This window comes from Colias eurytheme, chromosome 4 (genome assembly GCF_061535395.1).
Source record: "Colias eurytheme isolate Ceu_HAF_F1 chromosome 4, ilColEury1 Martin Lab GWU primary, whole genome shotgun sequence".
Lineage (NCBI taxonomy): Eukaryota > Metazoa > Arthropoda > Insecta > Lepidoptera > Pieridae > Colias > Colias eurytheme.
The window spans coordinates 1686077-1707992 of NC_142983.1; the positions used below are offsets into that span (position 1 = coordinate 1686077).

General features: G+C 34.4%; 1 protein-coding gene across 1 annotated transcript in view; it reads right to left on the reverse strand.

Moving 5' to 3' along the window:
- The window catches only part of LOC149908743 (phospholipid-transporting ATPase IF-like), a 34258-nt gene that overhangs the window by 2543 nt on the left and 9799 nt on the right, over window positions 1–21916 (reverse strand). The window contains exons 2-14 of the mRNA XM_090120321.1: window positions 20413–20608; window positions 17060–17185; window positions 12243–12464; window positions 10330–10509; window positions 9725–10030; window positions 8770–9017; window positions 7404–7823; window positions 6432–6603; window positions 2990–3180; window positions 1987–2268; window positions 1544–1680; window positions 1112–1247; window positions 650–795 (exon numbers count right to left, since the gene is read on the reverse strand). Coding sequence (XP_089976447.1) covers window positions 650–795; window positions 1112–1247; window positions 1544–1680; window positions 1987–2268; window positions 2990–3180; window positions 6432–6603; window positions 7404–7823; window positions 8770–9017; window positions 9725–10030; window positions 10330–10509; window positions 12243–12464; window positions 17060–17185; window positions 20413–20608 — 2762 coding nt within the window. The remainder of the gene's footprint in view (window positions 1–649; window positions 796–1111; window positions 1248–1543; window positions 1681–1986; window positions 2269–2989; window positions 3181–6431; window positions 6604–7403; window positions 7824–8769; window positions 9018–9724; window positions 10031–10329; window positions 10510–12242; window positions 12465–17059; window positions 17186–20412; window positions 20609–21916) is intronic.

The window sequence follows — 21916 nt, forward strand, 5'->3', positions numbered from 1 at the left end:
ACAAAAAATGCCATAGATCGCGACTCGTTTGGGTTAGAATTTTCTGCGTGAGAGGAGGTGACCCCACGGCCCACCCCCACACGCACGTTACAGATTATCTACCATTATTGGGAAACCCTGTATACAATGAGTTAGTACCATTAAAGTTTTTTGGCTATTATTATCAAACAATTTTCATGTTGACATTGTACTTTACTCAGTGGTCCTTCGAGCTTAGGTACAAACCAGCAACCGATTAATAACAACCTGATTTTAATTACAGTTTCAATAAAATAGTTTGTGTTTGAATTACACATTAATTACAAACATTGTACAAATTATATGCAAAACAAGCGAATATGGATAAACGAATTTATTTTTAATTACAGTTAATTACATAAAAAAAGTATTTAAAAGACATAAAGTGAAGTCCCATGTCCCCTAGTGGGGTAAGGGGCAGATGCATTATCCATCTGTTTCACTGATCGATTTTCAATAGGGACAAGTAGGTGTGTCCTTCTGTGTCCTGCCAGACCGAGACAATTTTTTTCTTCGTCTCTACCGGGACTCGAGCCTATTACCCCTCGGTGCTACGCTCACGCGTGAACCACTGTACCAAGGAGGCAGTCTAAAAGATATACATTTGTATTAAATAGTAAGATATACTTACGCGAGTAATAAATCTTTAGGCCACCGTTGTTCCGTAACAGACAGTACGAGACAGGGAACTGACGTGAACACGAGGTTGTAGAACGTTAAGTACATACTGTCGTATACCGATTGCGTAGAAAACGCCGATTGGATTTGGAAGAATAACTGTGGAAGAATTAGTTTATTTAAATGACTATTTATTTACACTTTACTATGCTGGTATAGAGAACAGATGCTTAAAATTAGAATATAAAATTAAACCATAAATGAGTTGGACAATATAGGTGATTACAACTGTTTCATTTTTAACAAAGATGAAGATGAATTTGTATGGATTTTGTTTTAATGTTTCATCAGAATTGCAAAGTGTAAAAATCTAAAGAATTCTAGTAAACAGTAATATAGATAATATTTTCCACTTTCCATCTCTTTCTCTGTAAGAACAATAAACATATTATATTGAATAACGTGTAAAACTTACCATAATATTTCCTAGAATTAAATTCTTATAAAAGAAGTAAAGTATGAGTGTGGCAAGTCGTTGGTAATACCAGTGTCCTAACACTAGGAGCATCTTTTTTACTTTCGAGAACTTTGTAAACGCGAAATCAGCTGATCTGGAAAAATAGGGTAAGATTGCTTTTGGACAATATTTCAATTTTAATCTTTAAAGGTAGCATTTTCTACTATTGGGTTTAAACGTATTTAGATAACTAAGTAAGTAAGGTAAAACTATATTCGAACCTAGAAAATGTGACACACACACTTAAATATTTTTTTAGCATCAGAGGTTAACAAAAGCAATTTAAATAAAGGAGTTCAAATACTTTAAAAAATTTGCTGAAATTTCTATAAATGTTTACCGAAAAGCCAAAATACTGACAAATTTTTTTATTATTTTTTTCATGTTTACCTTGCAGCCTGATGCCCCTCTTTGCCGAAAATACCGAAGCCAACATGAGCCTCCTGTATCATGGATATGTCGTTAGCTCCATCGCCGATAGCCGCTGTTATCGGATGTTCTGAACAATTCTTTATTAGTTTTACTATCTGGAATTAAGTTTTATTATTTATAAGTGCAATATTATGGGTTGTTAAGTATGTATAATTATCAATTATATATGATGTTTTTTTTTTTGCAATAATGACTTCCCGATTCCGTATGAAGTAAGCATTTATACTTTGACAGATGAATTAAAAAAGAAGTTTAAGTACTGTAGATAAAAAATTCATAGAGTATGGTCGCTAAAACAAGAGAGAATTGTTTACAGTCAAAAGTTTACAGGCATTTTTTTTCTTAATTTTTTTTAGGGCCAGACCTAAGAAAAATGTTTTGTTAGACCTTTTTCTATTTACCTTAGCCTTCTGTATTGGGGACAGCCTACAACACAGTACTGCAGTACACTTCATAGAAATATCCACAAACTCGTCCGCAAGAGCAGTATCCAAAACCGCCGCCATACTAGTGCCATCGACGACCAGAGTTAGATCTCTGTACCCAGGCTCTGTGACCATTTGATGGCAAAGGGCTAAACTATCCTTAAGGGCCTCCTCATCTTCTATGCCCACTAGGAACATGCGACGGTCGTTTTCCGATATATGTGCGCAGGATTGGGACACGTTTATCGCTGTTTCCACCTGGAATAAGGTAATTGATGTCGTTATGGTATAATTTTTAGAATTTGGGAATATTATTTTCAAAGTTTAGAAAGAAATAACAGCGAAAGGATTAAAAAATTTAAATCGGTTTAAATGGTATGAAAAAAAAGATTACGTTATGCTGAAACAGAATGCTAATTATTGACACACAGCCTCAAACTTATTTGACTTTTCTGGAGTGAAATTATTCAGCTTCTCGACATTTTTTAACTATTAATCAAAAGTTATGAGGAGGGGCAAGTTTGATTTCAATAACATAGGAGGCCAGCTAAAGTATCCTATATTTGCTCTATATAACCCACCTTATCCCCAGTTAACACCCATATCTTGATACCAGCTCGTCTCAAAGTAGCCAATGTATCAGCTACATCATCTTGCAGACAGTCCTCAACAGCTGTAGCTCCCAGAAGTGTAAGCTGTTGCTCTAATACCCGGTACTGCTGGGCTACTTGCTGGAAACCAGTTTCTCCTTAAGGAGCACAAAGTTTACGCATTACGCACCTTATCCCCAGTTAACACCCATATCTTGATACCAGCTCGTCTCAAAGTAGCCAATGTATCAGCTACATCATCTTGCAGACAGTCCTCAACAGCTGTAGCTCCCAGAAGTGTAAGCTGTTGCTCTAATACCCGGTACTGCTGGGCTACTTGCTGGAAACCAGTTTCTCCTTAAGGAGCACAAAGTTTACGCATTACGCACCTTATCCCCAGTTAACACCCATATCTTGATACCAGCTCGTCTCAATGCTGCCAACGTATCAGCTACATCATCCTGCAGACAGTCCTCAACAGCTGTAGCCCCCAGAAGTGTGAGCTGCTGCTCTAATACCCGGTACTGCTGGGTTACTTGCTGGAGACCAGCTGCTGTTGTGCACTCGATCAGCTTTATAGCTGGAATTAATTTCTTGATCTTTTATGGTGTATTGAATAATAATAAATCGTTTATTTTCCACCATAATTAGCTACTTTCAATGACCCAGGCTCCTAATATAGTTATAAACTGTTTTTCAGGAGCCTGTGTTCACGCAAAGTTATATTACACTAATACAATGGCGTATACACGAGTTCATTCAGCTTAAATAATTTATTACATTCAAAAAAATTCAAAATTCAAAATTCTTTATTTGGAACAATAAAAACACAGATACAAAAAACTTATGAACGATGGCACCTATAAAAGCTTAAAAAAGCTGTGGCACAGATGCCAACGCCCGCCTCCATACATTAGAAGTTCCAGTGACTAACATTTTTACAGTAATAATTCCAAAAGAAAAACACAAGAAAACAATAAAAGTAAGTAAGACGATTACACAAATTTAAAAAGACATAAATGTGCAGGTGTGTATATGTATATGTGAGAGTGTGAGATTGTATGTATGTGTGTGTATATGTGAGAGCGAGATTATGTAAGTTGTGTAGAGGTGTGTGAGGAATGTAGAAGTTTAGATGGTGGTTTTAATAATTTCTTCAGTTTTTTCATAGGAGAGGGATAAAAGCCATTTAAGAAGTATTGTCTTTAGCTTATGGTGACAAAGTGGGTAAATATTAAGGACCCGATTAATTTTATTGTAGATACAAGAACTAATGAAAGGATAGTGGCGACTAGCTACTGCTGTTCTTCAAAATTTAATAACACAAACCCTGTCGTTTCTGCGCCTAGAATTTATGAAGTCTGAGTCATACACGGTATCTGAGTGCTTCCTCAAAACAACTTTGAGAATAAACAATTGTCTTACGGTAAGAACTTGGCAAAGGGCATATAATTCGGTGGTTGGATAGCGGAGAGGTTTGTTAACGAGAGCTTTGAGGATAGCCCGTTGGGCTCGTTCCAGTCGTATCATCAACGATTTGACACAACCTCCCCAGGATGTTATGCAATAAGAGGTAACCGACTGAATCAATGCATAGTAAACATTTTTTAAGTAACACAAATCTAGGACTCCTCTGAGGCGTTTAAACACATATGTTAGTTTTCTGATTTTAGAGCATACAGTATCAATCTGTTGCTTCCACGAGAACGTTTGGTCAATTGTGACACCCAGATATCTCAAGCTAGTGGCCCTTTCAAGACTTATACAATTGCATTGAACACAAGGGTCGGTCTTGAGACAATCGTGGGCGGATATGTTGAAACTTGAGGGGGGCAAAGAAGAAAGTTTGGGGGCAAAAGTTATGTATTTACTTTTAACAATATTTAGAGTAAGAAGGTTTTGTCGGAGCCACTCTTGAATAATATTTAGGGCATTTTCAGCGACACTTCGAACCTCTTCCCAAGTTCGGGCATGGATAATCAAAGCAGTATCATCGGCATACGAAATTATTTGACAGTTGTTGATAGTCATGTTACATAGATCATTTATGTAAATGAGAAACAGGGTAGGTCCTAAAACGCTACCCTGTGGTACGCCAAAAGTAACTGGTGCAAGCTCACTAAGAATATCATTAATAACTACACACTGCGTACGTTCAGAAAGATAACTTGTAAAAATATCCAGAACAGAGCCTCGAATACCACAGCGTTCCAATTTAGATAAAAGAATAGAGATAGAGACAGTGTCAAATGCTTTAGAAAGGTCCAAAAAGAGAGTAACAGATTTCATTTTTTGTTCAAAATTATTAATAATGCTATTAGTCAAAGATAACAATGCATCTTCTGTGGATAGGCCACGTCTAAAACCGAATTGGTTTTTTGAAAGTACATTATTAGAGTTCAGAAAAGTAAGGAGCCTATTATTTAGCACTTTTTCGAAGATTTTAGAAATAGCTGAAAGCACAGATATGGGGCGGTAATTAGAGACACCATCTCTATCTCCACTCTTGAAGATCGGGTGGACAACAGCTCTCTTAAAAACAGTTGGAAATATGCCTTTTGAGATAGAAAGGTTAAAAACGTGACATAGAATAGGGACGAGTACATGCCTCGCAGATTTAAGGACAGATGTGGGTATCCCATCCCAGCCAACAGCACATTTGTCTTTAAGATTGCAAATAATTTTATGGATTTCTTCATTTTCGATGCTCAACAGTACCATCGAGTTTACAGAAGATTGTGAAGGGTTTTGTGAAAAAGCCTCAGGGGTATTATAATAATTTGAGGTAGCATTCCGAGTACCGTGAATAATTTTATAAGCCATATGAAACATTATTAATTAGGTAGAGGTATTTGTTGATCACCTATAGGTAGCAATAATTACATTTAAATTGATCATTTAAACTGAATTCGTTTCCAAAACAAAGAATAAGACTTTCAAACCTGAAACTTTATAAAAAAGAAGTCTTGAGAAGGCTCACAAGAAAAGATATTTAGTACTTTTCTATCTCATATCAAGTGAAGAAAGTTATGCCCTCTGTCTTAATTCCCTACATTCTAAAAACAAATTAAAAAAAAAAAACATAAAATTTAACTTTGAAGATTATCTTTAGTATCTTTAATCATCACCTCATTAAATTAACGAAATTAGTGTACGAAATTAAATAAGCCATATAATGATAAATTTATTGACTCACGGATAAGTTTAAAAGATAAGGTAAAATACATAGAAATCATTCACGTAATACCCGACTCCCGAGCAATCTATCCCTGTATAAAACTTTTTACAAATCCAATTAGCTGTTTTTGCGTGAAAGAGGAGCAAACGACGGAGATCTAGTATAGGTATTATATAACAATTGACTCGAAGGATCTCTCTTCGTTCAATGAAATCGTAAATTAAAATAATCATTCACAAGAAAGTCATAAATATATAAATTATTAATTGTCTTATCAGCTATTTCTTACTATATGTTTGTTGATTACCCCTAAAACACTTTATTTGTTAGATTGAATACACGTAATAAATGTAGATTTAACTGATAATTAAGCTGATAATGTTAACATACGTAACATGTGATTGTATATGGAGGCTTAAAAACCCAACTTTTGAGGAAAAAACGTACTAATCAATGAATGTTTCGATTTATGATATAAAAAGACAGACAGATTTACTTCACCTTTTTTGAGAACATTTAAAAATGAACTGTTATTGATTGCCATTGATTGCAAGGGTTAATAAAGCGTGTTGCACCATTTTTGTGCAGTGTTTATAAGTATTTAGATTATATATAATTTGAGCCAAATTTTAATGTAAATGTTCTCTACTCACATTCTGTAACCTTCTCATATTCCTCCCTAGGTATTTCCCTGTACGCAATGGCCAGCGTCCTTAAGCCTTTATTGGCGAACGTGTTGATATCTCTGTCTGTTTCCTCTATTAGTACAGAATCCTTGCATATTGGGAACACTGATGTTTCCGCTCCTTTACAGAATAACCAAATCTGAAATGATTTATAATCGATTATTTATTGAATTGAGAAAATAATAGTTATTAATAGTGAATTTTTACAAATAAGTTTAAATTGAGGTGGGAAAATTAACAAGACTTAAAAAGGCGGGAACAACATTATTCAAAAAACGTCTACCTACAAGAAATATAATTGATTCCATCAATGTTCAAGATTTTGAATTATTTTTAGATAGAAAATCATCTGTGATATTTGAAATAAATAATTTAGCGTTAATACGAAGATTATTATGACCAGGTTCAAGCAAAATAATAAGGATACCTAAATAGAAGGTCAATAATAGGCTTTTTAATTTGATTGCTTTGTAGGTACATCAAAAAACTATAACTGACTTTTTTAGTACTAACTAATTTAATTTAACCTTTCCTCTAACCTGTATATTTTGAATTAATAGTTCTAAGATGGTTTTGAGGGAATTGTCTACTCTATTTAATGTTAAGAATTAGGATCAAAGTCGTGAGAACCTAGTTAAGAATTAATGTTTATCTGCCTATTAAACGTTATCTGTAACATTATGATTTTATATTTTGACATCATGTTTGTCCTCGATAATATCGTAATTGAAAACTAATATTAGATTATTTTGTAAAATATCAATGCCATAATTTTCGAAATTTATCTTATTTTTACTTGTTTCCAAACAAACTATCGAAACAAGAAAAGCCGATATAGATAAGCATATAGTATATCAATTTTAACTCCAATAGTAAACTGCAGATTTACAATCGGATATAATCTTAACTAACGTCAATCAAACTAGCCAAGGGCAGTACCTTTCCGTCCTTATCTCTCACGATCACGGACATTCGCTTCCTTTCCGACGAGAACTCTATTAACTGCAGTCTTTCATACATTTCTGTTTGTTCCCCAACTTTTAGAACCAAACTATTTCCTTCCTCTCCTAAAAAGGTCACTTTAAATCTATCTGCTGCTTCGACTAGGGCTTTTTCATCAGGACTACTGCCTTGGTAATCCATTTTGCTACCATTTTCATTTATAATAGCGTTCCAAGTCACGCTATCTATCACTGTGCTGTTCCCACTATTTTTAGTAATTTTCTTGCGTCGAAAGAAATTCATTAATTGCATATTCCCAGTCCCAGAGAGACGGGCACTCAATTTCTTTATGTCCTCGTTAGAGACTTGCACGGAGTGGCATAGAGCGATGATTTTGAAGAAAAATTTAATGTCTGTCTGGAATAGAAAAGTCACTTAAGGATAGTGTTAAGATTTTGAAGAATATTAAAAAGAGAAAATAAAATTTAAAAAATAAATACAAAAAGAGATAAACTACATAAAGAAAAACAAACGTGTGGCAGCCCTTTGGCAAAAAGGAACTCAGAATTTTGCTGTGCCTTCAACAGCACAGTACTTGTATTGGGGAAAGTGTTATTTCTGAAAAGGTGTTTTATATAAGGAAAAACAAATTGGTATGACATTTTTCTGCACTACAAAATTCGCTTAAGAATTCTGATATGATATTGAAAATAGTGCAAAAAGTAAATATTTGATAGCATTCGCTTATCAATTGATAAGCATTGGAAGCTGATTTTTGTTTGTAAAAAACGTGGTTTGTATTAAATCGACATGTGATTTGTATTTGGCATTGAAATAATAATCTTTATATGTAATCGATAATTATTAATTATTATTGCACTGCACAATAATCGAATGCGGATATAAACTGTTTATTTGTATCTTCTCCTTTATCATGTCTGTATGAAATTAACTATACATATAGTTGTATATATATACATATACATAGATAGATTATTAGTGTTTTAATAGCATAAAATTTTACTCGAGAAACAAACAAGTGAAGTGGGGGCTAAAACAAAAATAAAAAGAAGTCCTTACAATAAAAAAATTAAATAATTATACTATACGTAACGGTAACACTACAAAAATTACAACTATAGTAATAACATCATTTCAATATTTCATTTTATAGCATTCAAATGCTTCCCAAATGATAAATTTATAAATATAAAACTTTAGATCACTACGCGGGATTCAAACCCGCGTCTTATTTACTAAACCAGGACAACACTGAAACTTTACATAAATTTTCACACATCCCACTTTATAAAAATAGCAAAAAAAAAACCTTTAAAGCCCTCCCTTACAAATCCCCACTGACCTGAAGCGTATCAACCGGCTCCTCTAACCTCCCCGTATCATACAATCTCCCTTCCTTTTCCTCGAACATACTCCCTCTTATAGAACAGGCTTTAAAAGCCATCAGGTTCTTGGTAAGAGTGCCAGTTTTGTCCGAAAAGAGGACTTCCACTTGCCCCAATTCTTCGTTAAGGTCGGAAGTGTTTGCGACAGCTGGCCGGCCGGTTTCCTCGCAGCGGAGGTCTTCGTCCCAACCTATGAAGAGGGCTCCTGTGGAAAAGTGAATTTTTTTTTCCTTTTTTGGTGATTTTATTGATATAAAATTAAACTATTACCGCCAAAACAAATGAAATGATAGAAATGAATTAAATTCATTAAATTAATGAAATGGTAAATGGTAATAATTTTTCATCTAAAGAGCGTGAGTGCCGAGCACACGTGTCAGAAGTGAAACTACTTCGGCAAGGTTTAAAGATATCAAAATCGTCGAAAAAATAACTTATTTTAACTCAGGGTATAAAGTAATGGTTTAACTTTAAAACAGCGTTTAAACTTGTCCTTATTCTTATTTTTCTGGTCGTTCTAATGTATCAAGATAAAATATACTATTGACAAGTCAATAGATATATAAATAGATGATAGATACTTCTATGGTAGGTACTAGTTGATATTCCGAGATTATGTATTGTTCTTAAATTTAACATTTATTATCAGTACAGCTACTTTCTTGTTATCATCGAGGTCTAAATATTCAAAATCAAAAATATTTATATCGAAAACTTTATCCACCGCAAAGACACAAACAAGTTCATTTATTTCGTTTCATTCATTTCATTCGTTTCATTCATTTCATTAATTTCATTCATTCGATTCATTTCATTCATTTCATTAATTTCATTCATTCGATTCATTTCATTCGTTTCATTCATTTTTTCATTTCATTTCAAGAAATTTTACAAATAGTCAAAATAACTTACCTATAAACTTATACAACTCAATCGTCACATACAACGACATTGGTATAATATAATAATACAATAGCAGAAACGAGAATAAGTCCTGCAAAACTCCGCCCCAAGTCAAGGGAAAACTCGTGTCTAAGCCAAAGTATTCTAATCTCTCTGGATTCCACATTTCTAGTAATATCTTTGCTATTAGAGAACCAGTCATTTCGAAAATTAAAATGTAAATGAGGAGAACTATGAAGGAATTCACTGCCAGTTCGCTGGATGAGAATTTGTTGCTTGCGTATTTAGAATTTAACGCCAGTTTTGTTTCTTCTCCTGCAAAATGGGTTAAAAAATGTATATATTTCTACCATTGCAACAACATTATCATATGCAGTTTTTATTGAATTTTCGGTTACAACTTTTAATAGCATAAAAAGCTTAAAGAATGATCAATACAATGTTCTAAAAACTGATTGTGGCAAAGGGAAATTCATTCTTGTAACATCCTGTTTATTTATTTAAAAGATTTAGAAATTTCTACCAATTTTATTTGGTTCAGAACATTTCATCAATGTATTGACCTCCCACCAAAATTTTCGTTAATAATTCCACAAATTACCCTAAAATCTTACCAGTATACACAGCACATCCTATAGCCCATTCCGTGTTCTTTACCCGGGAGCCTCTCAGCATGATATTATCAGTATTTAAGAGCATACTATCCTGCCCAGGTATTTCTATTCTTCCATAAAACGTATATAAATCAGCCACTGGGTTTGGCACTTCGATACGTATGCCAGGGGGAATCATATCTAAGAAATTATTATAGGTAAGATAAGTCAGACTTTTTTTTGCAAATATTAATCGAAACTAACAGTGATAAAAGGAAAAGCGTAATTTCATCTACAATATATTTATAATAACTAGCGCTCCGCGGTTTCACCCGCGTGGCTCCGCTCATGTTGGTCTTAGCTTAGCATGATAATATACAGGGTGTAATCGTTAAGTGTGCACAAGCGATTATTCCGTAACTATTGCAGATATCAAAAAACTTTAAACTGATATCGAAAGTACTTAACCTAATGAGTAAAATGGCCATAATAAATTTTTAAAAATAAAACGAGAAATAACCAAAAATGTTACATTAAACGCTCCCATACAATTTATTTCCCATACATTTTGTATTCATAGTAGATTTTCGAAGTGACGTCCTTATTGTGCAATACAATGAGGAGGTCTATTTACAGTTTCTAAATGAACTTCCCTCCAAATTTGCGAAGTAATTAAAGCAGAAAACCAAAAAACCAAAAATAAAAAGCTAAAATCTTTCATATTAAATGTATAGGTTGATCCAAAAGTAAGGATAATTGGGTATTTCCTGTGCACATAAAAATATAATATAAATGTTTTATGCTTGCTCATGTAATCACTAAGTTATCACAAAAAAATTATATCTACAGGCCACATTTCCAAGTATTAACATTAATTTTAATGTGAACAGTGCGAGCCAGAATGTTTCCCGACGAAAAGAAGAAACAACGATTCGACATTTAGAGGGTGAATTTCTAAATTTTTAATGAGATCAGGATAATTTTTTGTCACGATTTGTGACCATGGGCGTTACCTGGGTTCACCATGTTTATGCTGAAACCAAGAAACAATCAATGGCCTGGATGCGAGCTTCCAAAGTGACGGTGAAGATTTTCAAAGTGAAAATTAGTGGGATAGATTAAAGCCGTAGTTTTTTGGGACGCTGAAGAAATGTGGAATATTTTGTATATTAGTTAGAAGACTATCTAGAGAAATACATAATTATTTTAACTGTAATGTTAACCTTGTTTAATATTGATTATCATTACTTTTGGATCAACCCATGTACATGGGATATTCATATCTCATACTAAATGTATGGGAGGGCTTAAAGTAAATTTTTTAGATATTTCTCGTATTATTTTTTAAAATTTATTATGGCCATTTTACTCATTAGGTTAAGTACTTTCGATATCAGTTTAAAGTTTTTTGATATCTGTAATAGTTACGGAATAATCGCCTGTGCACACTTAACGATTACACCCTGTATAGCCTATAGCCTTCTTCGATGAATGGACTATCTAACACTGAACTGAAAGAATTTTCAAATCGGACCAGTAGTTCCTGAGATTCAGATATCATCACGCTACGACCAACGGAAGAGAAGTCACGGGGGTGAAACCGCGCGGAGCAGCTAGTTATAGTATAAATTTAGTGGATCATTGGGAATTGGAATCAATTGAATTCAGGTCGCTATAATTTATGTTCAATTAAATATTAAACACATTAATTAAAGAGCCATAAAGAATAGATTACAGAGCAATAAATATTATGCCAATCATTAATTGAAAGTGACTAGAAGATATGTTAGTTTACTAGTTTAACATTTATTATTTTACTGTAACTCTCAAATGAGAAATCAACAAGGGAAAATAACAACGTTATTATCGGATAACTTAAATCCATTAAATTTGTACCCTATTTATTTACTCCAACCCATTTCAACCTTACTAACCTGCAGTATACCCAACCAAGGGCGCAGGTACCCTCAAAGTCTTGAGATTAGTCTCCCCATCCAAGTTAGCCGTGGTCACATAGCACTTGCCCCTCTCCCCCGCAGAACACAACAGCACCAAATCCGCTGGTACTTCCCTACCTCGCTTCACTCGTACTAAAGTGCCAGGTGCGATAGTGGAGTTACGGACCTCCTTTATTACACCCTTGTGGACGATTTCCACTGGGAACAATGTTATTGTAATGTACTTGCTACTAATTATGAAAGCTTGGTGTTATGAAGATTTTCATAGGAATGACTTTGTCACATATAAACAGCATCGGAAAATTGATAACATTGCAGTTTGGATTTGAAAATTTTTTACTTTACATGCAGGTGTGGTATAAAACCTTTTGATTAGAATATTTTTGAAGTGAAACTTCTTTATCGGGGTTGGACAAAAATTTAGTGCGTTACGCCATACTCGTGACATTTTTAAGGTCATAAAGAAGTTTCACTTCTTACGTGTGTACTCTAGTAAAAAAAATGTATGCGTGTACCTACTAGAGTACACACGTAAGAAGTGAAACTTCTTTATGACCTTAAAAATGTCACGAGTGTGGCTTAACGCAAAAATGTCACGCGTACGGCGTAACGCAAAAATATCACGCGTACGGCGTAACGCAAAAATGTTACACTAAATTTTTGTCCAACCCCGATAAAGAAGTTTCACTTCTTTTTTTTATTGATAGTCTTCTTATGAACAAATAAAACCGGCCAAGTGCGAGTCGGGCTCGCGCACAAAGGGTTCCGTAGCAGCAAATATAATAAATTACAGTTAAATCAACCTATCTCAAAAACTATAAGAGATACTTTGATCAAACCAAAAATCGTTGAAAGAGTTAATTAGCATGCATCACCTCTATTTTTTTTAGAATTTTATACCCCGTAGTTATAAAAATAGAGGGGGGGGGACATACTTTTTACGACTTTGAGAGCTGATATCTCAAAAACCGTTCACTTTAAGAAAAATGTTTTTTAGAAAACTTTATATCATTTTAAAAGACCTTTCCATTGATACCCCACACGGGTATGTACATCGAAAAAAAAAATTTCATCCCTCAGTTACATGTATGGGGGGCCCCACCCCCAATTCTTTTTTTTACTATTTAGTGTCATATTTTTGTAGCGGTTCATACAACACATATTCCCATCAAATTTCATCACTGTAGTACTTATAGTTTCCGAGTAAATCGGCTGTGACAGACGGACAGACGGACAGACGGACAGACGGACATGACGAAACTATAAGGGTTCCGTTTTTGCCATTTTGGCTACGGAACCCTAAAAATGGACTTATCTTCGGAATCTGAGATAAGGAACCGGGAATACCTTCAATTATTATGGTGATAAAGCTATCTAAAAGTCTCACAAAATCTTGTATCTGCGTTGCATTAATCGCGATAATAACTTATATTCCGTAGTATTGTGGCAAAGGAAAATTCCGTACCTAAATTTTCAAATCAACCCTTACTAAGCAGATCAAATCTGTTCAAAATATTTAAAAACATGGTACAATAAAGGCCTCTCTACTTATCTTAAAGATGTTGAAATCATTTTATTCGAGATAGTCTATAAATATCCGCAATAATTATGTAATGTATCATTTGTACATGATAACAATCGATTAATTTGATACGTAAATTGGATTTTTTTGAATTGAATTATCAAAAAATGCAGTTTCTGTATAATTCTTTAATTTAATCTGAGTAATATTTAATAAATTGAAGTACAACAAAAGTTAATTTTGTTTACATAACCCTGATTATTATCGCCATTTTAGAGACCATAATTATCTAATATCTAGTACACATAAAATCACAACAAATGCAAGTTCAATTAACGATAACTAAATTAAGTGCTTATAAACGTGGTACACGCTGTATCGTTACGATATCGTTATCTATGACAAACTCTGATTTTCAATTGTTTTCATTAATATGAGTTTTTCAAATTTATTCATAATTAATCATTCAATATACGGAAAACAGGTAAAAATTAATAAAAATACGAGATGGCGGCATTTTCAGATAAATACTTTTCCATTTTCAACCGACTATGAAAAAAGGACGTTCTCTATTCGACTGCATTTTTTTTGGGTTGTCTATCTCCAATCTTCAAACTTGGTGAACCGATTTTGATGATAATTTTTCGGCCTCCCACTTAAATTTTGTTCAGTTCGAAAGGTAGTATTTTGTGTAAAAAGAATAATTATTGTCTGTCATACAACAAAAAAAAACTTAAAACAACGATAACAGCAACATTTAGTTATGAGGTATTTTGTTTGCTTTGGCTATCACCGGGTGTGGGTATTTGCACCAATCTACCCATGCTTTGACAGAATAAATGAATGAATCGTCACTTTTACCAAAGCGGTTTTTCCTATCAATATACTTATCGTGCCGTGATCAGGAAACATTGGTATATAAAATTTTATCTCTACTCTGCATTGAATCATAAGGAAGTCTAAAATTGTCAGTTGTGAAATCATCAATGCGGTGAGTTACGTAAAAATAACAGACAAGTAGGTGTAAAACTTACAGGGTTTCACCCTGCCCGGGAATGGGATACCCTGTACAAAAAAAATAAGACGTGTGGTACTCGAGTCTCGAGGACTGTTAAGGTAAAGCCACAGTATTACCATTATTTCCTACAGTAGTGCGACGAATGTACTTGTGCAGAGAAACGGAGGGGAACTGGCGGGGGTCGGGCGACGCGGGCCGCGTAAAGCAAACACGCTTACGTGCTGGCCACGGACAATTCGCTATAGCGAAAATTCGCGCGGCGCGACTGGCGGCGCGTCTTGCGAATGAATCAAATGTATGGAAATGTACTGGGCATGCCACACGCAGCGGCGACCAGCGAGACGACCGGCGAATTTCCCCGAGCGAATCGCGCGGCACGACTAGCGATCGAAACAAATGTATGAGTTATTACGGCGCAGGCCACGGAGTCGAGCGGCAGACGCGGCGACTACTCCCGGAGCGAACTTAATTTCAAATAGTTTGTTTTTTTTTTCGCGAAAATGGAGACGGAAGCTTTTATTGCAGAAATTCTAGCTAGACCAGCTATTTGGAAGTCTAGCCACCCGCAACATAATTTTTCATCATGCCTATATTTTTCATATTTTTGGTGGAATTCTCCGTCTGTAACACGATTTCTATTTAATTCGTGTACTCCACTATATCTTCCAAACATTAAATCTTTAGCAAAAAAGCTGCTACTCTCCAAACAACGTCGAGCTAACTTTGATAAAGCCATCTCGACTCCTCGTCTACACTGGTCGCGGCGGCGAACGCAACTGCCCGTGGCGTGCTTACCGCGCCGCGCGAATTGTCGCGCCGCCCGTCGCGCCGTCGGTCGCGCCGCCGGTGTCCGTGGCCAAGGTGTTAGTTTGCTTTACCTAGCGCGAAAGGATGACGCAGTCGTATTTTTTGTGTAATAATTTTATTATACATAGGTACTTACATATTCTATTATGGCGCGCACAAACTGTTCGGTTTACGGATGTAAATCTACATTGAAATCCCAGAAGGAAACAATATTTCAGAAAGATTGTATTAATTGTATCTGTTGAATTAAAATCAAAGCTATGTATATACAGTGCAACCTCGACATAACAAATCTGAAGGGAACAAATAAATATTCGTTATATCAAGTAATTCGTTGAACTGAGGTTCGTTATGTTGAGGTTAGGTTGGTCTAAAATTCGTTATAAAGAGGTTTTTTACGTTTCTGATCCATTTCAACTTGAATCTTTAACAATAGTGACGAGCAGCAGTGTTCACATTACTTTCCAATTTAAATTAAACAAAAATGATCGTTTTACGAACAAAAGCATGTCGAAACCTGTCACAACATGAATCACATACATATGAGGTTAAGAATCATTACATTGGTTTGAACTTTATATAAAGGTTTTGGGTTGACGAAATTCGTTAATTAGAGGTATTTATATGATTAGTGATAGTTAAAAATTCGTTATAAAGAGGTGGTTCGCAAAAAATGTTCGTAATGTAAAGGGATATTTTATATTGAATCTTATGGACAATTCAAGGGGATTACGAAAAATTCGTTAAATCGAGGAAATCGTTATATTGAGGTACGTTATATTAAGGTTGCACTGTATGTTGTCCTCATTATTTTCTAATCAGATTGTACATCCCAATGCGAATGCATTACTTAGTTAAATGTTATAATATACAATTAAGAACATCCAAAAATAAAGTGTCCACGTAAATAATATTTAGCAGTGCAATATCTGTAATATTTAGCAGTGCAATATTTATGAACAAATAATTACATCAGATTTAATAATCGCAATTATTTTGAATGTACATATGAATAAAGATTTCATCATAATAAAATAATAATCACAATTGTTCTATTTCCCATTTGTTGCAACCCTAGCGTATTTTCGTGTGGCAGCGTAAGTACCTACGCTGGCGGCGGCATCGCGCGACATCAAAGGCGATTCCTTACTGTAGGAAATAATGGTAATACTGTGGTAAAGCTATTGAAGTGGGGAGCGTGAGGTTTTTTCGTTACGGAATTTCTCGATTCGGTCCCCGCGCTCAAGGCCCGCGATAGAAGCTATGCAATAGCTTAAAAAAATACAAAAGGCTACTCATTAGCCATTTTATAGACAGATATATTTAACCATGGAGATTATGGGTCTCAAAGACCCAAAGGGTCAAACGGAGATATGTTTTCTTGTTAGTGTGTGTTTTTACAGTAGACATAATAATACCTACAATAAAGTACAAATGGTAACTCACCTATTTGATTATTGACTTTATTATCCGCTCTATGTCGCAGCCAGTCTTCATACCCTTGCTTTACGGCAGTCACGAAGACCATAAAGGTAAGTGGGGCTATACTCGTGAACGGCGATACTGGACTATCTGTGAAATGAGACTTCTTAAACAATTTTTTTATCACCTTAAACTTTAAACAGCAAAGTCTGTTACAAATTTTGTGCAAAATGTAATAAATCGTAACTACATGGTTTCGTAAAAAAGTTAAAAAAAAACACGCTGATATGACGCTCTTTTCTATTGCAAAAGGTTCCAATTTGAAAGCAAGGTTCTATGAAACCACAGGTAAATGCTCGCTATGAGCATTGCACCGAACAGAGCGTCGAGCACTCGCAAGATAATTATTATAAACTAGCGGTCCGCCCCGGCTTCGCCCGTGGTACATGTTTACGTTTTCTCTACATAAGAACCATCCTCGTACTTCAAGGAATATAATAAAAAAAGAATTATCGAAATCGGTTCAGCCGTTCTCGAGTTATGCGCTTACCAACACATTTTGCGATTCATTTTTATATATAAGAAGATATAGCATAGAATTGAAAATACTCTAGGAAACTGAGCTTTTATCTGCTGAGCTTTAATCTTATTACACAGAAAAGCACGAGGAAATGATCTAGCAACTTATTACTGACCTCAGTTTGTACATACATTTGATAATCTGAAGTACCTATTTATAGTTGAAAAGGGGAAGTACCTTCCCGTAAGGTATTAACCTAACAAAATATTTTAGATAATAAACACGCCTTTAGTCTATGTTGTTGATAAACATTGATAATAGGCCAGTAGAAATCGACACTAAAAAACCCTAAATTCGCAAAGCACGATGTAGATTTGAATTTTTGGTATGTTATTTGGATCAGTTAGGGTGATGTAAATCCCAATTTGCAACTTCGAAAAAGTTGTGCTCGCTGCGCACCACGTGATAAACTGCGAAAATTTTGGACTTTTTTCACTTTTTGCTCTAAAAGTTATAAACTATGCGTTTCCGACAAGTATGATTCAGTACATAAATTAAGGTTATTAAATTTGCAACAATTTAAGCCTAACCGCAGCTCTCTAAACCTTATAACGATTAAACTGTGGCCATTCGAAGATGGTTCATTTTTCCCGAAATATTGAAATTTTTAGTTTTGCTCCCGTTTGAAGCAAAATATTGGCAAAAACCGCTCGTTCTATGAGAAGTTCGTATAATAAAGTTGTAGTGCATTTAATTTTCTTTCATAAGAGCATAGAACAAAGTCTGTGAGACAAATAGTTCACTCACAATATCTGAAAAACAAAAAGAAGGTAGAAATAGATTTTTAAAGAATTGAAACTGAGGGCATATAAAATCATAAAAAGGATAATACTTTTTCATTTGCAGGATAGGTAATTAACAAAATTACAAAGATAATTAAATTTGCAACAATTTAAGCCTAACCGCAGCTCTCTAAACCTTATAACAACTAAGCTGTGGCCTTTCAAAGATAGTCAGTTTTTCCCGAAATTTTCAAATTTTTAGTTTTGCTCCCGTTTGAACCAAAATATTGGCAAAACCGCTCGTTCTATGAGAAGGTCATAAAATAAAGTTGTAGAAAATTTAATTTTGTTAATTACCTATCCTGCAAATGAAAAAGTATTATCCTTTTTATGATTTTATATGCCCTCAGTTTCAATTCTTTAAAAATCTATTTCTACCTTCTTTTTGTTTTTCAGATATTGTGAGTGAACTATTTGTCTCACAGACTTTGTTCTATGCTCTAATGAAAGAAAATTAAATGCACTACAACTTTATTATACGACTTTCTCATAGAACGAGCGGTTTTTGCCAATATTTTGCTTCAAACGGGAGCAAAACTAAAAATTTGAAATTTTCGGGAAAAACTGACTATCTTTGAAAGGCCACAGCTTAGTTGTTATAAGGTTAAGAAAGCTGCGGTTTGGCTTAAATTGTTGCAAATTTAATTAGCTTTGTAATTTTGTTAATTACTTATACTGCAAATGAAAAAGTATTATCCTTTTTATGATTTTATGTGCCCTCAGTTTCAATTCTTTAAAAATCTATTTCTACCTTCTTTTTGTTTTTCAGATATTGTGAGTGAACTATTTGTCTCACAGACTTTGTTCTATGCTCTAATGAAAGAAAATTAAATGCACTACAACTTTATTATACGACCTCTCATAGAACGAGCGGTTTTTGCCAATATTTTGCTTCAAACGGGAGCAAAACTAAAAATTTCAATATTTCGGGAAAAATGAACCATCTTCGAATGGCCACAGTTTAGTCGCTATTAGATTTAGAGAGCTTTAATTAGGCTTAAATTGTTGCAAATTTAATAACCTTAATTTATGTACTGAATGATACTTGTCGGAAACGCATAGTTTATGACTTTTAGAGCAAAAAGTGAAAAAAGTCCAAAATTTTCGCAGTTTATTATTTGCGTATAATCTTTTTTCCTACTTTCCCAAATTTTGTAATTTTGTTAATTACCTATCCTGCAAATGAAAAAGTATTATTCTTTTTATGATTTTATATGCTCTCAGTTTCAATTCTTTAAAAATCTATTTCTACCTTCTTTTTGTTTTTCAGATATTGTGTGTGAAATATTTGTCTCACAGACTTTGTTCTATGCTCTTATGAAAGAAAATTAAATGCACTACAACTTTATTATAGGAACTTCTCATAGAACGAGCGGTTTTTGCCAATATTTTGCTTCAAACGGGAGCCAAACTTAAAATCTCAATATTTCGGGAAAAATGAACCATCTTCGAATGGCCACAGTTTAGTCGTTATAAGGTTTAGAGAGCTGCGGTTAGGCTTAAATTGTTGCAAATTTAATAACCTTAATTTATGTACTGAATCATACTTGTCGGAAACGCATAGTTTATGACTTTTAGAGCAAAAAGTGAAAAAAGTCCAAAATTTTCGCAGTTTATCACGTGGTGCGCAGCGAGCACAACTTTTTCGAAGTTGCAAATTGGGATTTACATCACCCTAACTGATCCAAACAACATACCAAAAATTCAAATCTACATCGTGCTTTGCGAATTTAATGTTAATTTCCACTGGCCTATAATTAGATAATGCGTTTTATAAGTTCCAAAAATGATTATATAAGGCTCGTTTTTCAGATAATCATTCTGAATCAGTTCGCTTTCCTAGAAGAGATTAAAGGATTATACCTATCAATTTAATACCCTATTTTAAATAGGTTATAAATTAAGTGTCTTCTTTGCAATTTATATCTATCAAGGCAATAAAAGCATTGAAGGATGAATCATGGAATATTACAGCAAATACAAACTTTACAAATATAAAACTAGCCAATACTCACCAATAACAACAGAAATAACAGTCACGATGAGGAAGTAGAAATTGACGATCCTCCTCAACTGCTCTGACAGGTTCTTAGGTAGGAAAGTCAGCAGGGTATACTTGGAGGTGCGGATCTTGTTGTGTTTCCGTTTGCTCGTATCCACCGCGCCCACTTCTATCAAACGAGTGCCGGCGGTGGATGATACTTTGTTCGTCTGTTGGGAATACAATATTAGGTGTTACAAGTATTCTGTATTACCAGGGGGGGTCGTGGAAGAATTCTACCAACACCGGTGGCCCCGTCTTTGATACGATTGGACGGATTGCAGTGGTATTTTGGTCAGTAGAAATCCGACATAATCCACAGCCCTCTCCCCGGGGATCGTGGGTATCATCTACACTAGATTTCTAAATAGATTTTTTATTTATTATTAGCTATCGGGAAAAAGAGACAACTGAAGTCAATACCGGCTAATTAGCCGTATTTCAACGTGCCGCTTCCGGAGCGCTTTCAGATTTAATAAAAGGATGTAAAAGAAATAAAAACACCACAGTGGCATTTGCTTTTTTATCAATGATTTTGCTAATCTATGATATTGTAATATAACACTTAACTTAACATATTGTTGCATGATAAATCGTTAAGTAATATTATATGTCCATAATTTATTTTTATTATAATCTACAAAATTTTGTATGACTCATAAGATAATGTGTAATGGCATTGTAATGTGTAAATAGATAATAGGACAGACAGCCTAAAAACTGCTAATCAAAAATATCACTTGCTTTGCCCCGCGGTTTTACTAGCGTGGCTTCGATCTAATTGGTTACCGTGATGTTATACATAACATAGCATATTATTATATTTTTCTCGATAAATGAGCTATCTAACGCTGAAATAACTTTTCAAATGGGACCCTTAGTTCCTGAGATTAGCACATTCAAGCAAACAAATTCTTCAGCCTTATAATATTAGTATAGATTGGATATAAAAAGTAAGAGCATGCAATTATTGCACGTGGAATGTTTTGACCTAGAACATATCGATCAAAGTTTATCAAACCATAATATTGTTTTACTAGCTTTCCGCCCGCGGCTTCGCCCGCTTTGTCTAAAACATAATAAATTATTTACTAAAACTTTCCTCTTGGATCACTCTATCTATTAAAAAAACCGCATCAAAATCCGTTGCGTAGTTTTAAAGATTTAAGCATACATAGGGACAGAGAAAGCGACGAGCAATAAGAATTGTGTAAAATAGATACAATCTGTATACTGTGTAGTAATGCCATATGGCTGCTCTACCATATTTATTAGCGGGTGAAATTAGACTAATTGAGGTTGAAAGAAAAATTTTTTAAAACGTTAGATGCAATTCGCCGTGTGCGGCGCGAAAATACGATGACTGCGGCGAATCAGTTTAAAATTTTAATGTAAATCCGATGAGATCAGTGTAACGCAGGATTGTCACCAAACGCAGGAATAGGTAGGTATACACGTTTATAAATCCATACTAATAA